Below are 19,605 nucleotides of genomic sequence, written 5' to 3' on the forward strand. Positions count from 1 at the left end.
ATATATGTATTTATGACAATTTGATTGGGACCCTGCCCGTCATAGTTGAGGTCATCCTGATAGGTAAGACACTCTATATAAAAGCTACACACCTTGGGGACCCTCAACAACCTTACCAGAATCTGTCTCTAGGACGTACTTACCCTGTGTTGCTTATCCTCCTTTAAAGAATATTTGCGTTGGATTTTGTTTTTAATCTTTAGCCACTGTGGATGAGCTCACCTTGCCCTTTACTTTGCCTTACTTCTTCCTGCCTCACACAGCAGTCAGAAGCCCGGACATCCTGCTTGTAAGAAAGAGGCCCCAGTTTCCCCAGAGTTCCCACTCATCCCAGCCTCCCAGGACCATTCCCAGCACAGCAGCTCTGCCCAGCCTCAGGGTCCAAGCACTCCCATCCCTTTATCAGAGACCAATTTTCTTAGACCAAAAAAGTACAAGTTTGGAGGTTTTGGAGAAGTTGTGTGGTGGTCTCTGCGTACACCTTAGTTATTGTTTCTAACACAATGCCCTCAGATGACCAGTATCCAAATCGCCAGTCTCATGATCAGGTGCTTGTTAGAAATGCAGGTTCCCAGACTGGCTGAGTAGTACTCCTGGGTTCACAGCCTAGCCCACAGTTCTCTCACATTCTGCTTTACCCCAAAGACAGCTCAGCTTCCAGCCTCAGCATCTGATGAAACAGAGGCCGCAGCAGTGAGAGCAGGAACCTGGGGAAATAATTAGGAGTCAAAGGGACAACCTGGAAGTGTGATGGGAAGGTGCTAGACGATTTCGATTTCGGAAACTTGGAGTGGAACTGTGCCTGGAGGCAGATGCAAATTACGACAGGCATTTGCCCCCCAGCTTCCGTGACTTTGACCTTCATGCATGCTCTACTAGCTTTTGCTTCTGGCATGATTTGCACCCAGACATACCCAGCATCACGATGGATCCCTCCACAAATTGTAGAGCTGATGACAAAGTACTAGGTGAAGGATAAAATGTCCAAGCCCGAAAGGTCAAAGCAAAGTCTTATAAAATGGCAATCTACATGTCACAAAAGTTTTGCATGAAAGTTAGTACTTTCACAAATGTGAAATATGTTTCCCAGTCCCACAGCACACCTCATTTCCCAAGTCCGCACCAGTTCATAGTGCTCATTTCACGCTTTGTGTGGCTTTATAAGTTCTTTCCAGTGAAAAAGAGGAGACCACCCACTTCCTTCCTTTTTCTTAGGAAATATATTTTACACAGTGACTGACACAACAGAATGCAGATTATATGGGGAATAACGCCTATAACTTCTGACTGCTAACTTCACTCAGATTTGGCTTTAGGGGAACTGTAGACACACCTGGGAAAAAAGTGTTCAGCACCATTTTTTTCTTTTTCATAAAATAATGGAATGGAAATTGAAACAATCTATTCTAGAATCTGTTTATTCTGGAGTCTATTCAAAATAGATATTTAACAGTTCATTCTCTCAGACTCTCTACATACCTAGAATTAATCCCCTTTTCTCCTTTATAACAAACCTACATCCTCTTCTCTGCCCCTACTACTCCCGTTCTCATTGGGTATTTTTTGTTTTAAAGATTTTTTAAGAAAGGGGGGAGTGGTGCCTGGTGGCTCAGCTGGTTAAGTGTCTGCCTTTGGCTCAGGTCATGATCCCAGGGTTCTGGGATCAAGTCCCACATTGGGCTCCCTGCTCCGTGGGAGTTTCTGCTTCTCCCTCTACCTTTGCCTGCTGATCTGCCTGCTTATATTCTCTATCAAGTAAATAAATAGAATCTTTAAAAAAAGAAGAAGAAAAAGAAGAAGACACAGAGGGAGGGAGGGAGGAATGAACAGTGGGGTGGGGCAGAGGGAAAGAATCTCAAGCAAACTCCCCACTGGGCAGGGAGCCCCACACAGGGGTTTGATCTCATGACCCTGAGATCATGACCTCAGCAGAAATCAAGAGTTGGTGGTTAATAAACTGAGCCACCCAGGTGCCTCCTCCTTAGATATTTTGACACCAAAACTATTTTTCATTTTCTTGCTCACTAGGGGCAAATCCATTCCCAAGCCCTATGCAATGGTCTAAAAATTCATGTAATGGATTCTAACCCTGGACTGAGTTCTTAGATTCTAGTTTTTAAATTACATTGCAAACACCAGAGTTAATTTATAATACACAGAGCTTTCATGTTAGAACTCAAATTCAGGTGTTAACATCTGGGCCTTCTGATCACCGATGTCACTCCCATCTCTATTCTCTAGGTTAGTAGTTCCCAAAGTGGATGTGAATCAGAATCATGGAGGAGTTAGTTCAAAATAGATTTTGACACAAGTCTAGCATAAAAAATCTGATTTTCTCCCTTTCTTCCTTCCTTTTTCCCTCCCTTCCTTCTTATTTTTATTTATTTATTTTTTGTTTTTTTGGCAAGCTCCCTGAGTGAATCTCATTGCAACCACCCAAGGACTCATTTACTGAAGACATTTGGGAAGCACTTCTCTGGCCCTAGTGCTTCTTACATGTGCATCAGAAACACCTGAAGGCCTTATTAAACTATAGACTAAACCCTCAAAGTTTCTTGTTCAACAGATCTGGGAGGGAGCCTGAGAACTGTGCTTTTCTAACAACTTTCCGGGTGATGCCGATGCAGGTCTGGGGACCACACCTGGAGAACCACAGCTCTAAACCAGGTTACTTGTACGCATGTTTATTAGTCATTAGGTTTTTTTTTTTTTTTTATTATGTAGCCAAGGACTGGGCTTCAGAGGAAGGAATTATCCTTTCAGATCAAGGGTAACACACCCAGCTGAACATCATAATCACCCAGGAGCTTTTAGTTTCTTTAATTTAACATTCAATTACTGGGATTAGGCTTATGCTTCACCCCAGAACTACTGAATCAATGTCTCCAGAATGCCCTGGTAATTTGTATTGTTTTGAAGTTACCCAGAAGATTCTGATTACATGGATTCGAGAACATGGCCTTAGACAAGCCAAACTAACTTACACTAAAAATTATCTGAAATTAAATTTTAATGGGGCATCCCGCATTTTCAATTGTGCATCTGGTACCCTTACTCAGCTGTATTTGCGAACAATTTATTTCCTCTGTGTGTTCCATCTTTTGCTCAACACAGCCCCATTTTAAATGCTCAAGGGGGTGGTGGTAAGAAGTGAAAGCCATGCAAACATGATATACTGGGTGAAGAAGAGAAAATTAAGATGTTTCCTCAGGAAAGAAACACACACACACACATACACACACACACGAAACTTCATTAATCTAGATAGCAGAAACAAAATCAGAAAGGAAAAAAAAAACTACTGTCTGCTAATGGTTTTTTACCAGACGATTTGTCAATTATACAGTCAAAAGAAACCCTGGGGAATAAAAAGACACCAAAGATGCTATTAAAATGTTCCAAGTGAAGCCATATATAATTAATTTCAAACAAGCATAAGCTATGAAAACCCAAATACTTCAAGGTGCTGAGTGAAAGGAGGGATAAATCTACATCAAGCTTCAAAACTGTTGCTTCCAGGTGAGTCCAAGATTAAGCCAGAGACTGAGAGATAATGATGTCTGCTCCCTCCCTGTTTTATTGGAAGCTAAAGAGCCTTAAGAGGAGATGCTCCCAGGGCATCAAGGACGAGAAGAAACAAACATACAGCCCAGCACCTGACATCAGCACATAACAACCAAGAAACTGAATCGAATGAGTGAAACAAAACCAAAACAGAGAAGAAAAATTCACTGACACAGAAGACAAAGAATTCAAACCACCACACAGCCTGCATAACCACCATTAGTACCACGGTCCCTCCAAAGCAAGCAAATTTCTCTTGATGCTGTTCTGCCATTTCACAGGTTAGTCAGCAGCAAACTTCTACTGTGAAGGACAAGTTAATGAATCTTTTAGACTTTACAGACCATACACTCTCTGTTGCAGCTACTCATTCTTACTGTTGAGCATGAAAACAGCCATAGATACTTTGTAAATGAAGACACGACTGTCTTCCAAAAAACTTTACTCACAGAAATACATGGTTCTTATTAAAAACAAAACAAAACAAAACAAAAATAATGGTTCTTGTGAACTGAATGCTTGCACCCATTCAAAATTCATATGTTGAAACTTCAATTCCCAATTTTATGGTATTTGGATGTGTGGTCTTTGGGAGTTAGTTAAATCACGAAGGTGGAGTCCTCATGAATGGGACCAGAGCCCTTAAAAGGGAGTGAAGAGACCAGACTTTCTCTGCCCTGTATGAATGTAAGTAGATGGTGGTCTTCAAACCAGGAGGAGAGCCCTCACCAGATCTCTGACCTGTTAGCACCTTAATCTTGGACTTTTCAACCTCTATAACTATAAGGATTAAATGTTTTTAAGCCATATAATAAACAATGTATTTGTTACAGAAATCCAGCAGACTACAAGTGGTAGGACAATTAAAAAAAAAAAAGTGTTAGGACATGTTTGGTTCATGGACAATAGATTGCTGACTCCCATCATAGGTGAACCCACACAGCAAGGATAGCATCATTAATGCATTCTATGGAGTGCTCAGTGTTCTGAGGGTAGATGCTCAGTAAAACACCAAAAACAAAACCCAAAAAACTCCATTTGCTCATCCCCTGAACATACAAGGGTAGAGTGTTTGAAGATCACCCCAGTTGCAAAGGCAGGAAATCCAGGATTCTGGAAATAGAAAGAAGTTGTTGAGACTGTTAAAAAAGGGAAAGATGAGACAAAAGGACCAAATATTTTAGCACATTTTTAGAAAAGATCTCTCGGTGATCCTGACATTCAGAGAAAAGTTGACCCTATGGGGGGTCAACTGCTACTGGGTTTAGCTGCTACTGGGGAGGAGGCATTGTTATCCTTCTGCATCAGAAAGACTTGGGGCACCTGGGTGGCTCAGCCTGGGATGGAGCCCAAGCCCCATGGCAGGGATCGAGCCCCATGGCAGGCTTAAGAAAAGACCTCAATTCACTAATTTGCATTGAACATCCCAAGAAGTGTCCTTTCCAAAAAAGAAAAAAGCTAGGTCACTTTGGCATGGAAGTTTATAATTTAAGCCAGAATATATCACCCATGGTACATGGAAACATGACTTTAGTGACCTCCTTTACAATACTGGTAAATGTTTTATCTGAGGTCACTAGGTCAGTCAAGAAACACAGAAGCATGCATTCTACGTTGTATAATTTAAAAGCTTTTATTTTCCCCCCAACACGAGCAAATGGGTTTCTTATTGGTTCAACTAGAAGTCTTCTTCCTATAGCTAGTTGCCTTTCTCATTGACTATATCATTGGTGGGAAAACTGCATTCTCACAGGGGAAGGATGAGATTTCATAGAGACACTCTGAGCTCATCATGCACAGTCAGGAGACGGTCTGGCCCAGCAGCTTACAAAAGAGTCTTGGGGTTGATGAATCCCTTCAGCTAACCGCCTGGGCAGGCAGGAGCTGCACAGGCTTATCGCCACCCACCCATCACAGATGCTGGCAGGCTCCTCCCGCCACAAGTGACAAAATGCAGCCCCTCTGGCCCGGAAGCTGGGAAGCCAGACGATCTCCTCAGTTCCTGCCACGTCCCCTTCCTCGATCCCGGGGCCTGATGCAGGAGTGCTCTAGCCCAGCAAACAACTGGCTTCCGCTTCGGGGTCCAAGCTGCAGTCTTCCAGTGCGAAACTGGTCTTCACTCAAATGTTCAGAGTTCACACAGTTTTTGGCCTGTGCTTCAGGAGGCGGTTTCTGCTCTCCTAGGAACAGTGGCTTTGCATCAGCAGAAGCACAGAGACCCAGGCAAGCGCGGGTAAGGAGGGCGTGGGGGCGCCGCTGTCGGATGTCCTCTGCGCGTGCATCACAGCGAAGACCGCATTTGTGTGGTTGGTGGGTAACTCTACGTTACAGATCATGCCTTCACAGCAGGACCTGCACTCCTGTCACAAAAGCAAGACGACAGGGGAAAGAGAGTGAGCAATGGGAAAGAGAAGAAAGGCTGAAGCAAAGAGCCACCGAAGGAAGCTTCTTCAGCACAAGAGACTACATAGAATTAGAGTTCACCAGCTCATCCAGTCTACGACAGCATCAGGCCCCCTCAAGTAACTTCCCCCCCGACTGACCCGGCAGTACGGATGATCTTGAAGTAAGGACGAATCTTTTCATTTAACAGAGATTTATCTGCAGTGAGCCAAGCAAAAGCACACTGGAAAGAAGACGAAGGGGAATTGAATAAGACTGCCTGACTGAGTCAACAAATCCTCTAAGGTTTGTAAGGAAACACACTGAAACAAAAATGAAAGCGAGGAACCTTTTGGACTGGTCATTGATTTTCTTTCTCAGTACTACTCATTAGGGGATAGTAATGGCTCTCTACTGTCTATACTAACACCTGATTCCTATCATTACAGCAGCAATGGCTTGCTAATTATAGCTGCTGGGTGGTGAAAAAGGCTTGCTCCCTCCCAGCACAAGATGTTTTCAGGGGAAGCAATCTCCTGCCATAATACCTGGAACGATGCTTCAACCTGATAAAGCTAGCCAGCCATTCACAGAGGCTTCCAGGCTGGCTAGCTGAGAAAAAGGCAGAAATACCTTTATCAGCAGCTTTCAACCCTGGGTGCATAGGAGAATCTCCTTGGGGATCTTTAAAAAAGAAAGATGCTGATGCCCAGGACCCCAGCCTGAAGATCTGTTTAGGCCCATCTGGGATCCCCATGACATAGCTATGAAAGTTCCCAGGAGACTATCCTATGGAGCCAGAGCCACTTTCTGTACACATCAACTAAATCAAACTCTACAATCTCATGAAATTAACACACTTTCCAAGTAATTTTTTTTCACAAACATTTCAGAATTCCAGGCATATAAAAGAGGAAAATTGCTCATTTAGGACGAGAAAGTCGAGATAGAGTGATATAAAATCTATCTAGTTCAACCTATTAAACAGATGAACTCTTTCAGACTCTCACTTCCTCATCTAAGCTGTGGTAGGGGGTAAGACCAGGACTCCTTAGTCAAAGTGTCCCCATTTCCCTCTCCCCACATTCCAGCTTCCCTGGGCAGTGTGCTTGGTGATACCTGGCCAAAACCAAATCTGTGAGTGGGGCTCTGTGGGTTTGTCATTCTCTCATGGATGGTTTGCTCTCAGGCTTCCAGAGCAGACGTCAATCTACCCAAAGTCTGAGGTCTAGGGTGTAGTTGTGTGGCCTGGGAAGCATCGGTTGCTTTTTGTAATGTTTTTTTTCCTTGAAGGACAGAGAGTTGGCAACTTCTCTGTGGTCTCCGTTGCATCACTGTCAGGGAGTCCTTCCCCAAAGAGTAAACACATACACCATCTCATTCATCCTTCCTGCCTTTCCATTACGTGTAACTAACCATCAGGAACAAAAAACCTCAGGACAGTAACTTTACACACACAACTCCTTACCGTATGTTCAGAATCTCGGCTGTGGTGGCAGCCAACAAAATGACATTCACTTCTGGAGGCACATTTTTTGGTGATGGATGTGCTTCTTCCATGACTGGTGAAGTGGTGAACTGTCAGACAGTACTGTGTATCTAGGCAAGAAGAAAAAAAAGCAACCTCGTATGTCACATTGCAAAAGAGAGACTCGAAAATCACTTCAGAAAGGACTAAACTTCAGGACGATCCTTAGGGTTCCAGGCAAGCGGGTTAATGGGAGAAGCGGACACCTCGCCTTTGGTGTGTGCTAAAGCTGACCTTAGGTCTGCTATTTCATATCAAAGTGCCTATATCTCTCTCTCCCCCTACGAAACACAGGTTCTAGGACTCTATGAAACGAACGGTGTAAATGCAATGGGCTAGAGCACTTTGGTGTATTATTCAGCATTTGTTTCTTGTCTACCAAGAGGCCAGAGGTGAAATGAAAAGCAGATGCTTCAAAGTATACATCAAGACCAGCTTCCTAACGCACCCAGTTCCTACCCACATTCTATTCCCCCCAAGCATGTCTGACTTTTCCTGAGTAGTCCCATTTTTCTCCTCTTTCTTTACTCTTATTCTTTCTGTTCCCTCCCTGCCACGTGCCTAGCTCATTTCTACAACTTTCCTTAGGGCTTCAAGCATTCATGTTTTACTACTTTGAAAGAAAGTGATCTCATGCACTATCTGAGGACCTTCCGCTTTGGTTTCGCATCTCTCTGTAGTGATCTCAGGCCACTGCAATGCTCCTTAGGTTACTGAGAAGGGATGACAGCGGCAATATCATAAGATGGGGGGAGGGGAGACTTGTTTAATATGGAGAATACCCGGCTTCCCAGAACAGCCTCAGTCACAAGTGAGTGCCTTCAGGTCCTTCAAGCTCACTCTCTTTTAAATAAAATGATGTTAAATAAAAAGTATGCTGACATTTCGATAGGGTTGTTGTAACTTCAAGTAATACTAATACCTACCAAGTGGGTACTGGCAGCTACACACTATAACATGTATTCACCCAGCCAATCCTTATGATAAGCCTTAAGACAAGTCATATTAATACCATTGTACCGATTAAAAACAACAAAAACCCAAATTGAAGGCCCACAGTTACATCGGGTAGAAGGTGGTGGAAGGTAGCATTCTAACCTGGGCCGTTTTCTAGGGTTTTGTACTCTTCCCCAACTATTCTGCCTCTCAGCATACTCAGTATGAAACCAGATGATGGTGTGGGGCGCTCGGCAGGAGTAGCTGACTTCCGCATTTGGAAGGAAAAGGAATGACTGTAATGTTTTGGAAAGGCATTTCAACTTAGACTTCAAACAAAGGAGAGCTGAAAACTGGTAGCTGTGTTGTTCATATAAAATGTCACCCGTGCTAAAGCAGCCCTGGAAAGTCAGAACAGAAGCCAGGGTAAATAAAACAAGAAATGTCATTCTTGTCATATCCTGTTACACAGAGAACCGCTCTTAACAACACTGACAGACCACAGAAGGAAAACTCGAAGGTGAAAAGGAAACCTGAGATGACATAGAACAATGGCTGTGGCCCTGTTCACCCCAAGAAATGGTTGACTATCACTCCCTAAATAATGGCAAATTGCACGAAATTACACCCTCGGTTAGAATTCCAGATTCTTAGTATCTTTGGGGCTTGACTGGAGAACAGTCAAGATTGCACCCTCATGCACACTGGAATATGGGGTTATTTCATGGCAAGCTCTTAAACAGCAGGTGTTCAGGGTAGACCTGGAAGAGTCCACGGGCTTTGCCTTCCCATCTCTGACATTCGCTTGGTGGTAGAAAGCTGCAGCATTCTTCTTTTGTTCATGTGTTTCAACAGAGATAAAACTCCAAAACCCCAAATATCCATGCACGTTCCCATTAAAAATGACTTTGATGAATAAATGACAATTTGGAGCATTACACACAGACCTGGCAGAACAGTGTTTTGATACAATTCAAAATAATACGGTCTGTGAAGATGAAGCACAAGAAGTTAGACATCAATGCCCCAATTTACTACTGTGTGCATCCTTACCACCGAGTGTTTCAGGGGAATTTAAAGCAAATAGCAGAAGAATGATACCCACCTTCTGAAATAAGGTACTAAAAGCAAGTGTCAGTCAATCTTTAAAACTGTGAAATAACTAAGATACATTTCTGTGCAAAATGTAGAAATCTCCAAATGTATAACATACATTCAGGTATTCACAAGCACATACCCAATTGAGGGTTACTCTACGAAAACATTAAAAACCTCAAGAAAAATTATGATAATTATTTTTGAAAAGAAATCGTGATAAATACTGTCCAAGTAGATATCATAACCACTTGTGCTAATTTACAGAATCAGGGATTCAGGCCCCAAAAAGGTCTGCAGTGTGGACTATTTCTTGGGGCCACACACTGGCTTTCTCTGGAAGAGGTAAGGCTATTTCACTGCTTTATAGAATATTATACAGAAATTTCCAAAAGAGTCAAGGTAACAAAACACCAAAACCAATCATCTTTAACTCTGGAAGAGATTGTCGGTTGGCTAGTTGGCTTTTCTTGGCCTTTTCGGTCTAAAAACCTAAAAGAACCAGTACCTCCTAAACAATCTGAATAGCCTGATCTTCTTATAGCTCTAAGTAGAGCTTTCCAATTCCAAATCCCCCATCAGCACATCTGGTCTGCTTTACCACCAAGTCTGTATAGATTAAATCACTGAACTTGTCCCTCGATTCCTACCACCCTAGTCCCAGTTGCCATCTTCTCTTCTCTGAAGACAATGAAAGACCCCATCTGGTGTCCCCTTCTACTCTTGTCCCCAACCACCGGCTCTTCACATAGCAGCAGAACAGTATTTTAGAACACAACTAGTATCCTGTATTTCCCTAGCATACAACCCCCTCCTGCCTTCCTATCACATTTATAATGAAATCCAAATTCAACCAGAAAAAGAAGATCCTATGTGCCCTGGTCCTTATTTCCATGAGACCCCTTCTCTATCTCCCCCTAAGTTTTAATGGCCAGTCTTCTTCCTGTTTACTGAAGAGGCCAAATCTTGTTCTCTTGCAGACTTTGCATTTGGGGTTCCCTCTTCTTAGCATGTTCTTTCTACAGATCTCCACATGGCTGCCTTGTTTTGGTCAGTCAGGTCCTAGTTCTTCAGAGATTTTCCTGACCACCTAATCAAAGGCATGTGTACATTCTATCAACAAATATTTATTGAGTGCTTAGTATGGGCCAGGCAACTGGATGGGGCACTAGGGATGTGTCAATGCACTAAGCAAACTAAGAAGATATTCAAATGTTTGTCAAATGAATGAATGAGTTACCAATGCATCAGTGTATCCCAAGAGTATAAAAACCTTTCTTTACTTCAGCCAATACGTATGACTTTCCTAGAGGTATCATCAAGCATTTCTGAAATTCCTGGAATGCCTTAGACAATATTGTGGTTTATTTGCTCTGCCTGATAAACACTATTTAAGAAATTCTCCTTGGAGACACATACACATCGACAAATTGAGGATATGCCATCAGTTTCCAAATACTGTCAGAACAGTCTAATATCTGCATAGTCTCTTAAATCTCTGATTGAAACAGAGCATCATCAGCCTGTTGATATGCTAATCCCATTATATATGGCATGTCTGCTCAGGGCCAGACATGAGAGACCTCAATGAGGTAGGATCACAAAAGCGTCTTCCAAACTCAGCACACTTACTTTGTGGACACCATTTGTCTTCTGCCCATCGATTGCAGTTATAATTATCTCCTGCATTTTCACAAGTAAAACACTTGAAGCTGTTTGGAAATGGCGTAGCTTTAAAGAAAAATGCATGGTGAAACAGAAAGGTTACAAAGGAGAAACTTTCAAACATCAAAGATGGCACAAAATTAGCAACTCTTGTTAGATCAAACAAAACGTACAAGCCATCATCCTGAGAACTGTTGTTGCTCGCGAGCTGGACGTAACTGCCAGACTTCGGGGCATGTTTTTTATTCCCTTTTCTTTAAATACTTTGCCTACTTATCTATTAGAGAGTAAGGAAAATGATTCCACAAGCCACTCTGAAATATAGCTCCATTACAATTTATAACTTGGGAATAAGCGTGAATTCAGAGAACGGGCAAGGGTGGGGATAGTGTCAGAACCAATAACTTGGTACAGAGCGGCCCCTGAGAAGAACTAGAGTCAGATAAGTGTGAGCTTAATTTCTACTCTTCCCACTAAGTAGCTGTGTGGTTTTTATGTTTCCAAGAATAATAATATTTACAGTAACACTAACAGTGAAGATCCCCAGGACATGCACAGGAATCCTGAATATTAAACAGGAGGTTGCAATAAAACTATCTAGGAGAGACCCTGCCCCCCTGTCAAATCATGCTAGTTTCTGTCCACATGCCCTTCCATTACAGCAATCTCACTTGATGTATGTCAATTATCATAGCATTAGACCTCAGTCAGGAATGTAACATTTCCTATAAGGATGGGAGTAATTCTCGGGCTCTTATGCTCAGGATAGAGTGTTACAGAAAGCAGGATTATGACTGTTGGCTATCTGCATGGAAAGCCGCCAGAATGCCCTTTTTGTCTCTATCCTTTTTTTCCCTCTACCTTGTATCTTATTGTTTTAATGGGCAAGAAGTCAAAAGTATAATGAATTTGACATTTCTTTACAAGACATGATATAAAGCCTTGTGTAAAACTTTCAATTCTTCCATTTCTGGAGAATAAAACACAAAGATCAAGGAGAACCCCAAACCACCCTAGTAACCTGACCACGCATTGGTCAATTTTTTTTTCATTTTTTTAAATGTGTTTTCTTCTTATCATAAAATTGTATTAGACCTATAAAGTTGAAAATGTGTAATTTAGATTTTATGAAAACTGTCTGTGCCATGTCATAAATAATGTAATATAATCATAATATGATCATTACCAATTTAGAAATGTATAATAAATGATAGTTCAAGGTGTGTGTGTGTTTGTGTGTGTGGTACACATGTGTACATGTGTGTGTGATATATATGTGTATGCACATGCACACACAATGTCCTAAATAATAAAAAAGCAAAGTAAAGAACAGTAATGATATAGGCTTCATTTAAAAGTAGTATAGGGGTGCCTGGGTGGCTCGGTCAGTTACGTGTCTGACTCTTTATTTCAGCTCAGTTCATAGTCTCAGGGTCTTGGAATCAAGCCCTGCATCAGGCTCTGCATTCAGCGTGGACTCTGCTTGAGATTCCCTCCTTTTTCCTCTCTCTGCCCTCTCCCTGCTTGTATGCATGCTCTCCCACAAATAAATAAATAGATCTTAAAAAAAAAAAAAAGTAGTAGTATAAATACAGTGGTTCCTAAACCTGGCTGTGCATCAATAATATCAGGAAAGCTTTTCTAAAAAGGAGAGGGGGTTGGGGAAAGAAAAGAAAAAAATAATCTGCATCCACCCTTCTGACGCCTGAATCTCTGCAGAAGGGACCAGGGAATATGTAGTTTTAAAGTCTTTTATCATGATTCTAATACTCTTCCTGGTGTGGGAACCCCAGGCTTTGGTGTTTCTACCAAACAATTGTTATCTACAACAATCTTTCCTTAATAAAACATATCAGAGAAGTTTTATTTGTCTGAAGAGAAAGGAAGACAGAGGATATCTGTATACAAGCACATATATACACATATATGTATGTAACATGCAGAGTTTTCTTTGAGATTCTCTCCTCCTCTCCCTTGGCCCCTCCGTGTTTGTGTGCTCTCACTCTAAAATAAATAACATCTTTTTTAAAATATATATTTATTTTATCCTATAGATGATATTCACTGATACTTTTTTTTAAAGAAATTAATGGGAAAGTTTTCTTTCTAATAGTGACTGTACATTATCAATAAAAATCCAAGTAATCTTTCCTTCTAAGTTTCAACCAAACTAACCTGTTCCAAAATTGTTAATGACCATTTGAAAGAATGTATCATATATGGAGAAATTTCCTACAGCCAATATGCTTCTACAAGGAACAGATCAACAAAGAACACTGAATCTTTTCTGCTAAGCCATTCTTAGGAACAATATTCAAGAGCTTATTTTAAACAAGAACCCCTTGGAAACTTTAGCAGAAAGCCAAACCATTTTAAAGAAATAGAACAAACTTCTGTCAACATGAATTACCTCTCCCCACAGAAGTAGGGAAGACTTCCTGGTTTGTTCTAGGTGTAAAGCAAATGTTCCAGAGCAGGCAAAGTTACGATAGGAGGAAAGAGGGTCTCTGAATGGTCACCTTGACCCCACAGCCATGAACTATGACTCGACCAGTACTTACGGTCCAGAGGAGGCCTCACGTTGTAGAAGTTGATGTTCTTGCCCAATGCCCAGTTTTCTGACAAGATGAAGACCTGGACAGCAGCGACAGCCAGAGCATGACGTAGGGGCAGCATTCTGACCTTGGCTGTGGGAAAATCCCAGACTCACATATCTACGATGAAGAGAGAGACTGGTCACAGTTATCTGCATTTTGTGTAACAGTAGGAGAATGTTTTGCTTCCCTTTGGAAATCCTGATTATTCAAATATATTCCACCATCTACTTGTTCTGTAGGGCCCATACCTGTGGTAAACGGCATTCTTCCCACACAGGTGAAAGGTTTTGTTGTTGTTGCTGCTGTTTTTGTTTTTGTTTTTTTAATTATTTTTTAAAGATTTTATTTACTTATTTGACAGAGAAAGAGATCACAAGTAAGCAGAGAGAGAAGAGGAAACGGGCTCCCCGTTGAGCAGAGAGCCCGATGTGGAGCTCGATCCCAGGACCCTGAGATCATGACCTGAGCTGAAGGCGGTGGCTTAACCCACTAAGCCACCCAGGTGCCCCTGTTTTTGTTTTCTTAAATGATTTTATATATTTATTTGACCAAGAGAGACACAACGAGAGAAGACACAAGCAGGGGGAGTGGGAGAGGGAGATGCAGGCTTCCCATAGAGCAGGGAGCCTGAGGTAGGGCTCCATTCCAGGACCCTGGGATCATGACCTGAACTGAAGGCAGACGCTTCATGACTGAGCCACCAAGGTGCCCCCACACAGATGAAAATTAAGTGATTACTGCCTTCTACTGGTCAGGCCTTGACACCAGCCAGCAGAGCTGGGGCCAGACACCCAAAGGCCTTTCAGGCTCCAGTAGAACAAGCAGCTGCAGGGGTGTGGCTGCACCCCATTCTCTCACTGCCTGAGGCTAACCGGGGTGCTTTGTGCTGAATCACCCAATCTCTTACTGGCCAGGGTTCAGAGCATGGTCCCCTGAAGTTACACCAAGCCACCTTTCTGTCAACACCGTTCCTTGAGTAAACACTCAAGTTTGAGAAATTCTGCAACATTTTCAGAATCTGGAAGGAATCATAAGAGTTGGAGCAGTGGGAAGCACGGTCCGTAAAAGAACAGTGAATTTGAAAGTGAGTCTCTGCTGGATCCCAGAGCACGAGGGCATGGAGAAGATAAAGGAGTCACTGTAAAAATGCCATCCCCAGGGGCACCTGGGTGGCTCAGTGGGTTAAGTCTCTGCCTTCAGCTCAGGTCATGGTCTCAGGGTCCTGGGATTGAGCCCCACATCGGACTTTCTGCTCAGTGGGGAGCCTGCTCCCCCTACCCCCACCCCACCTTTCTCTCTGCATACTTGTGATCTCTCTGTTAAATAAATGAATAAAATTAAATTTAAAAAAAAAAGAATACCATCCCCACCTGTGTCTGTCATACCTGGTGCAAGAAGCTGCCAGTAGGTTCTAGAGGAAGCAGAATAAAAGTTCTCTGAAAAGCTGAAAAACATATAATGTTAGTCCTAGCCCACAAATACTACTCACAGCTTTCAAAGACTTAAAGTAAGCTGGCTTGGGACCCATGAAACAACGATGTCCACAGAGCACTGAGTAAGATGGTTCATCTTAAGTTCCCAGAGGTCCTACCCTCTAGAAGCAACCTGGTAGTAAGAAGATCTTCAGTAGAGATGCTAAGAAACTATTGTGTCACCACAAATTTGTTCTCTTTGGCAAGGGGGAAGGTGTGGGAAGCAGAAAAGAATGTAACTTGGAGTCCAAAGACTTTGGTTCAGATATTGGCTCTGCTCTCTATTAGCTGCCTGAACTTGGGCAAGCTCTGGAAGCTCTATTAACCTCAATTTCCTCATCTATAATGTGGCTTAATAACACCTGTTCTGCCCACATGTCAGGGTAATTGTATGCATCAAATATAGGCTCAGGTAGACTCACATAGGATAGTGTAGTAACAGCACCTGTAATACGAGTCTGTGAAAATGCTAGAATCTTAGAGTTCAATAATATTGCCTGAGTTCATTTTCTTCTTGCTGAATCAGCTGGTCTCAGTAGGTTTAGGGAATTTTTCAAAGAAGAAAAGTGTGATCTCTGCACAGATGAGCATAATCCTTCACATGGAGATTTTGTCTGAAGCCAGGCTACTAATACATGGGATCTGGGGATTTTACTTTTCTTGTGTTGGGAGTAGATTGGTTTTCCATGTGTGGCTAATGTCTATCTACGGAGATGGAACTGGATAACAGACAACATACAGCCACAGCACCCCCATCCCTACAGACAGCTTCTGTCACTGAGAACTGAGTCTCTAAGGAAGTACTCAGTGTAAAGGTAAACCTGGTAAGCTTCAAAAATCAACAGTGCTAAACTTTATATACTGCATTTCATTTCAGTTCAGGACAGAGTGAGACCTACTATTTCTATATATTTTTTATATATCTTTTACATGAGAAAAAAATACATATATTTTTTTCCTGGTTCCACTTTAGAAACCAAAATTGACCTTTCAGAGTTACCAGATTTCCAAATCCTATTCATATGCTCTTTCTGAAGAAATAGACATTTCTTACAGCTAACTGTATTACTCCTTACAAACAAGTCATTACACTGGTACAAATTCTACTTTTCCTATTCATTTTTCTGAGTTGGACAGTTCCATATTCATTATGAATCTGGAGTCCAGGAATGAAGACCCCTGCTTTACACCAGTGGGGAGTCTCTGAGTAGGGGAGACTAATCCCTCTTTCAAAAACCTCAAATTCACTGTGTTCCAATAGCTACCCTGTATGATGTCTATGATTCCAGATTGAAGAGTAATATTGTCTACATTCAGTCCCTTTTCCATCACTAAGCAAAGGTGGGACTTCAGACAAGTTGATTAAACTTCCCAAGCCTCAGCTTACCCATCTGTAGAAGAGGCATAACAACAGTCCCTACCCCAGGGTGTTGAAGAACAGATTAAATGACACCATGTGTATGAAGCACTCTACCAAGTGCTGGACACATGGGCACTTTCTATCTGGTAGTAAAGAGCATTGGCTCAAATACATCTTTCCAAACACAGAGCCTCATGCAAGTCCCTTAACCTCCCATACAACAACTTATGCATCTATAAAATGGAAGTAATAACACTTACCTCATAAGGTTGTGGGAATTAAATTAGTTGATATTATGAAGCACTTAAACTATCTCATCAGCTATGTTTGCCATTTTCTACTACTTCCCAGGTAAACATGTCCTCTGATGAACCAGAAATCACAAGCCAGAATCCCTGGTTTGTCTCTATCTAAGACAGAAGCCCATCCCTTCATTCAATGTGGCTACTGCATAGAAAGACCTTGTAGTGCATAGAAAGACCTTGTTATTACTGGATCTCCAACAAGGTCTTTGCTCTCATCATGTCTGCACTTTAGAAGGAGAAGATAGGCAATAAATATGGGAAAAACATAATCTCAGATAATCCCAATTCTAAGATAAGTACAATAAAGAGATGTGTTAGAACAGGAGGAGATACTTTACATGTATGGTGGGCCCAGGATGAGAAGAAAGCATACAAGCAAAGAATCAAGAGGAAAGATACCAAGGTCCCAAGAAAAGGAGTGTGCCTTGTTGAGGAACTCAGAAAGTGGCCAGTGTGACAGGCGTGTTCCCAGAAGGGGGGCCCAGATCATACAAGCACTTAAGGCCATGGCAAGGATTTGGGATCTAACGAAAAGCAAGGAATGATTTGGTTTTAGATTTCTCTAATTTTGAAAAAAATGCTTTGTCTCTGCAGAGTGATAAGTCCCAAATCCTTAGCCTTATTTCTAACTCCCATCCTTTTGGATGCCAATAATAGAGAATATAGAGGAATGTAGAATTCACCTATCTGGGAATCCCAAAGGCATCTCTGAATAAAAGAGTGGATGGCAGACGACTTAAAATCAACCAAAGGAACAACACACCCAAAGATTAGATTTGTATTTGGGTTTTTCCATTCTTCAAAACAGCACCATAGGGAAGGTGGCCTCATTACCATTGTACAAGAGAGGTTCAGAGACTGCGCATAAAGACCCTAGCACACTGCCTGGAACATCCCCTGAAAACATTCCCACGTAGCTTCCTCTAACCTGCTACCCTTGAGCAGTAGTGAAAAACAAACTGTAGGAAAATTGCTTCCAAATGGACTGGTGTCTTTTCATTTTGTTTTCAACTAAAACAGCACAGCCTTATTCCATCAAAATTCTACTGCAGAAGTTTTACCTGTCAAATGAGGAAAACACTAAAAAACATCACCTATTTTCCAGAGCCGGCTCTATAATCCATTCCCCTATCCTGCTTTTCCCCTAAGTGCCCAGATCCATCTCTATCTGCTCTACAGTGGGTCTGTGTTAACATGACTGTTTTATCTTTCACAACCAAAAGACATTAGGATAATGAAAAAGCAAATGACTAAGTATGGTATCTGAAAGTTGTTTTACATTTAGAATCATTTCAGAGACTCTGAACTAAAAATCATCTGCTGGGACTCTGCTGAGTGGGCTTCCAGTACCATCTCAGTTACAGAACAAGATTACAGTAGAGCTTGGATTTTGCTCCAAAAGGAAAACAAAAAAATCTTCATTCTGTCACTTTCTCCGGGACCATCACATAAAGCAGAGTTCTTCATAGCGGGGAGGGGTGGCCTATAAGCTTCTTAGGGTTATTTGCAAAATTTTGTGTCTATATATATTTTCCCCCTGGGCTGAGCATCTCAAAGGAATCAGACCCAAATGATAGTGAACAGAGGCTGATGCTGTTTCAGGATACAGCTGTCATGATTGGGCTTCCTTTGACTTAGATGATTCTATGTCTGGCACTGAGAAAATTCCGTACATACATCAGGGATGTGGTATACACTCCTCAAGTTCAAGGGTAGCTCAAAAACATTCCTCCCCAAACAGAGCACATTATTTTTATACTATTTTCCTAGATGGTAGGCCTGGTCCGAAACCCCTCACCTGCGGTGCTGGCCTTCCATTTGTTTTATGATCTTCTCTTTGGAAAGTTTGATAATTCTTGCTCCAGAAGGCAGTGTGCTTCTTTGCCAAAAGATGAGGTGCTTTCTGCAAAGCACCTTTATAGGGATACCACAGGGATGGGCAACTCTCGGGCCTTCCAGGAAATGGCAGGTAGCCAGATTTATAAACTTACAAAACCTGCTTGAGACTTTGGCCTACTACTACTGCCCAGAGTAAAGGACCTACACAGCACTTGGTCCAGAACCATGACTATGTCCCAGGTCTGAGTAGTCATCATCATCATGTCCTATACATGGCATTTTATGCATCCACAGAAAACGTGCAAAGCTGATGGGAGCTTCAAGAAGCAGCATGCCCTGGACACCATTAATAATCTGGGGGCAGGAACATGACCTATGTTATTTTTAAATTACCTGGGTCAAGAAGGCTCAGTGCATGGTAAATACCCTATAAATACCTTTTTGAATAGAACCAACCACTTAGCTATGGCCTATAAGGAACACTTCCGTTAGCAAGTAAGACAGAGATTGTGGGTGGTAAGGAATTGGTAGAGTGTCCAAAGATAAAGAAATGGGCTCACAAGGAGAGATGAAAAAGAAGAGTCCAGATAGATGTGGTAAATACTGGTACTTCCTGCAGTTGCTGAAAATGAGTCAGCAAGCCAAGGCTAACTCTAGCTGCCAATAAAACAAATGAAATGGAGAATTTAAAGGAGGCAGCTCTGCTAAGTCCAACATGCCCATCAACACTCACATTCACACCTTCCTGAAAGCATCACTTATCCCGCAGTAAGACACTTTAATGACAAACTTTAATAGGCCTGGCTTCTCTTGTAAAAAGAAGGAAGGCAAAGTGGAAATTCAAAATGAGTGTTGAAATTAT

At 42.0% G+C, this 19,605-nt stretch overlaps 1 protein-coding gene across 12 annotated transcripts in view; it reads right to left on the reverse strand.

The window, feature by feature from the left end:
* Window positions 1–5,186: 5,186 nt before the first annotated feature.
* Window positions 5,187–19,605, reverse strand: part of LYPD6B (LY6/PLAUR domain containing 6B) — a 180,127-nt gene continuing 165,708 nt past the window's right edge. For 9 of the 12 annotated variants that reach the window (XM_059394318.1, XM_059394311.1, XM_059394310.1 and 6 more), the window contains 5 exons: window positions 15,153–15,211; window positions 13,732–13,884; window positions 11,138–11,236; window positions 7,415–7,545; window positions 5,187–5,924 (listed from right to left, as the gene is read on the reverse strand). In XM_059394318.1, the coding sequence (XP_059250301.1) occupies window positions 5,745–5,924; window positions 7,415–7,545; window positions 11,138–11,236; window positions 13,732–13,846 (525 nt within the window). In that variant the 5' untranslated portion in view covers window positions 13,847–13,884; window positions 15,153–15,211 and the 3' untranslated portion in view covers window positions 5,187–5,744. The remainder of the gene's footprint in view (window positions 5,925–7,414; window positions 7,546–11,137; window positions 11,237–13,731; window positions 13,885–15,152; window positions 15,212–19,605) is intronic. The other 3 variants (XM_059394317.1, XM_059394312.1, XM_059394319.1) reach the window with 1 other exon arrangement.

Source organism: Mustela nigripes, chromosome 3, assembly GCF_022355385.1.
Source record: "Mustela nigripes isolate SB6536 chromosome 3, MUSNIG.SB6536, whole genome shotgun sequence".
Lineage (NCBI taxonomy): Eukaryota > Metazoa > Chordata > Mammalia > Carnivora > Mustelidae > Mustela > Mustela nigripes.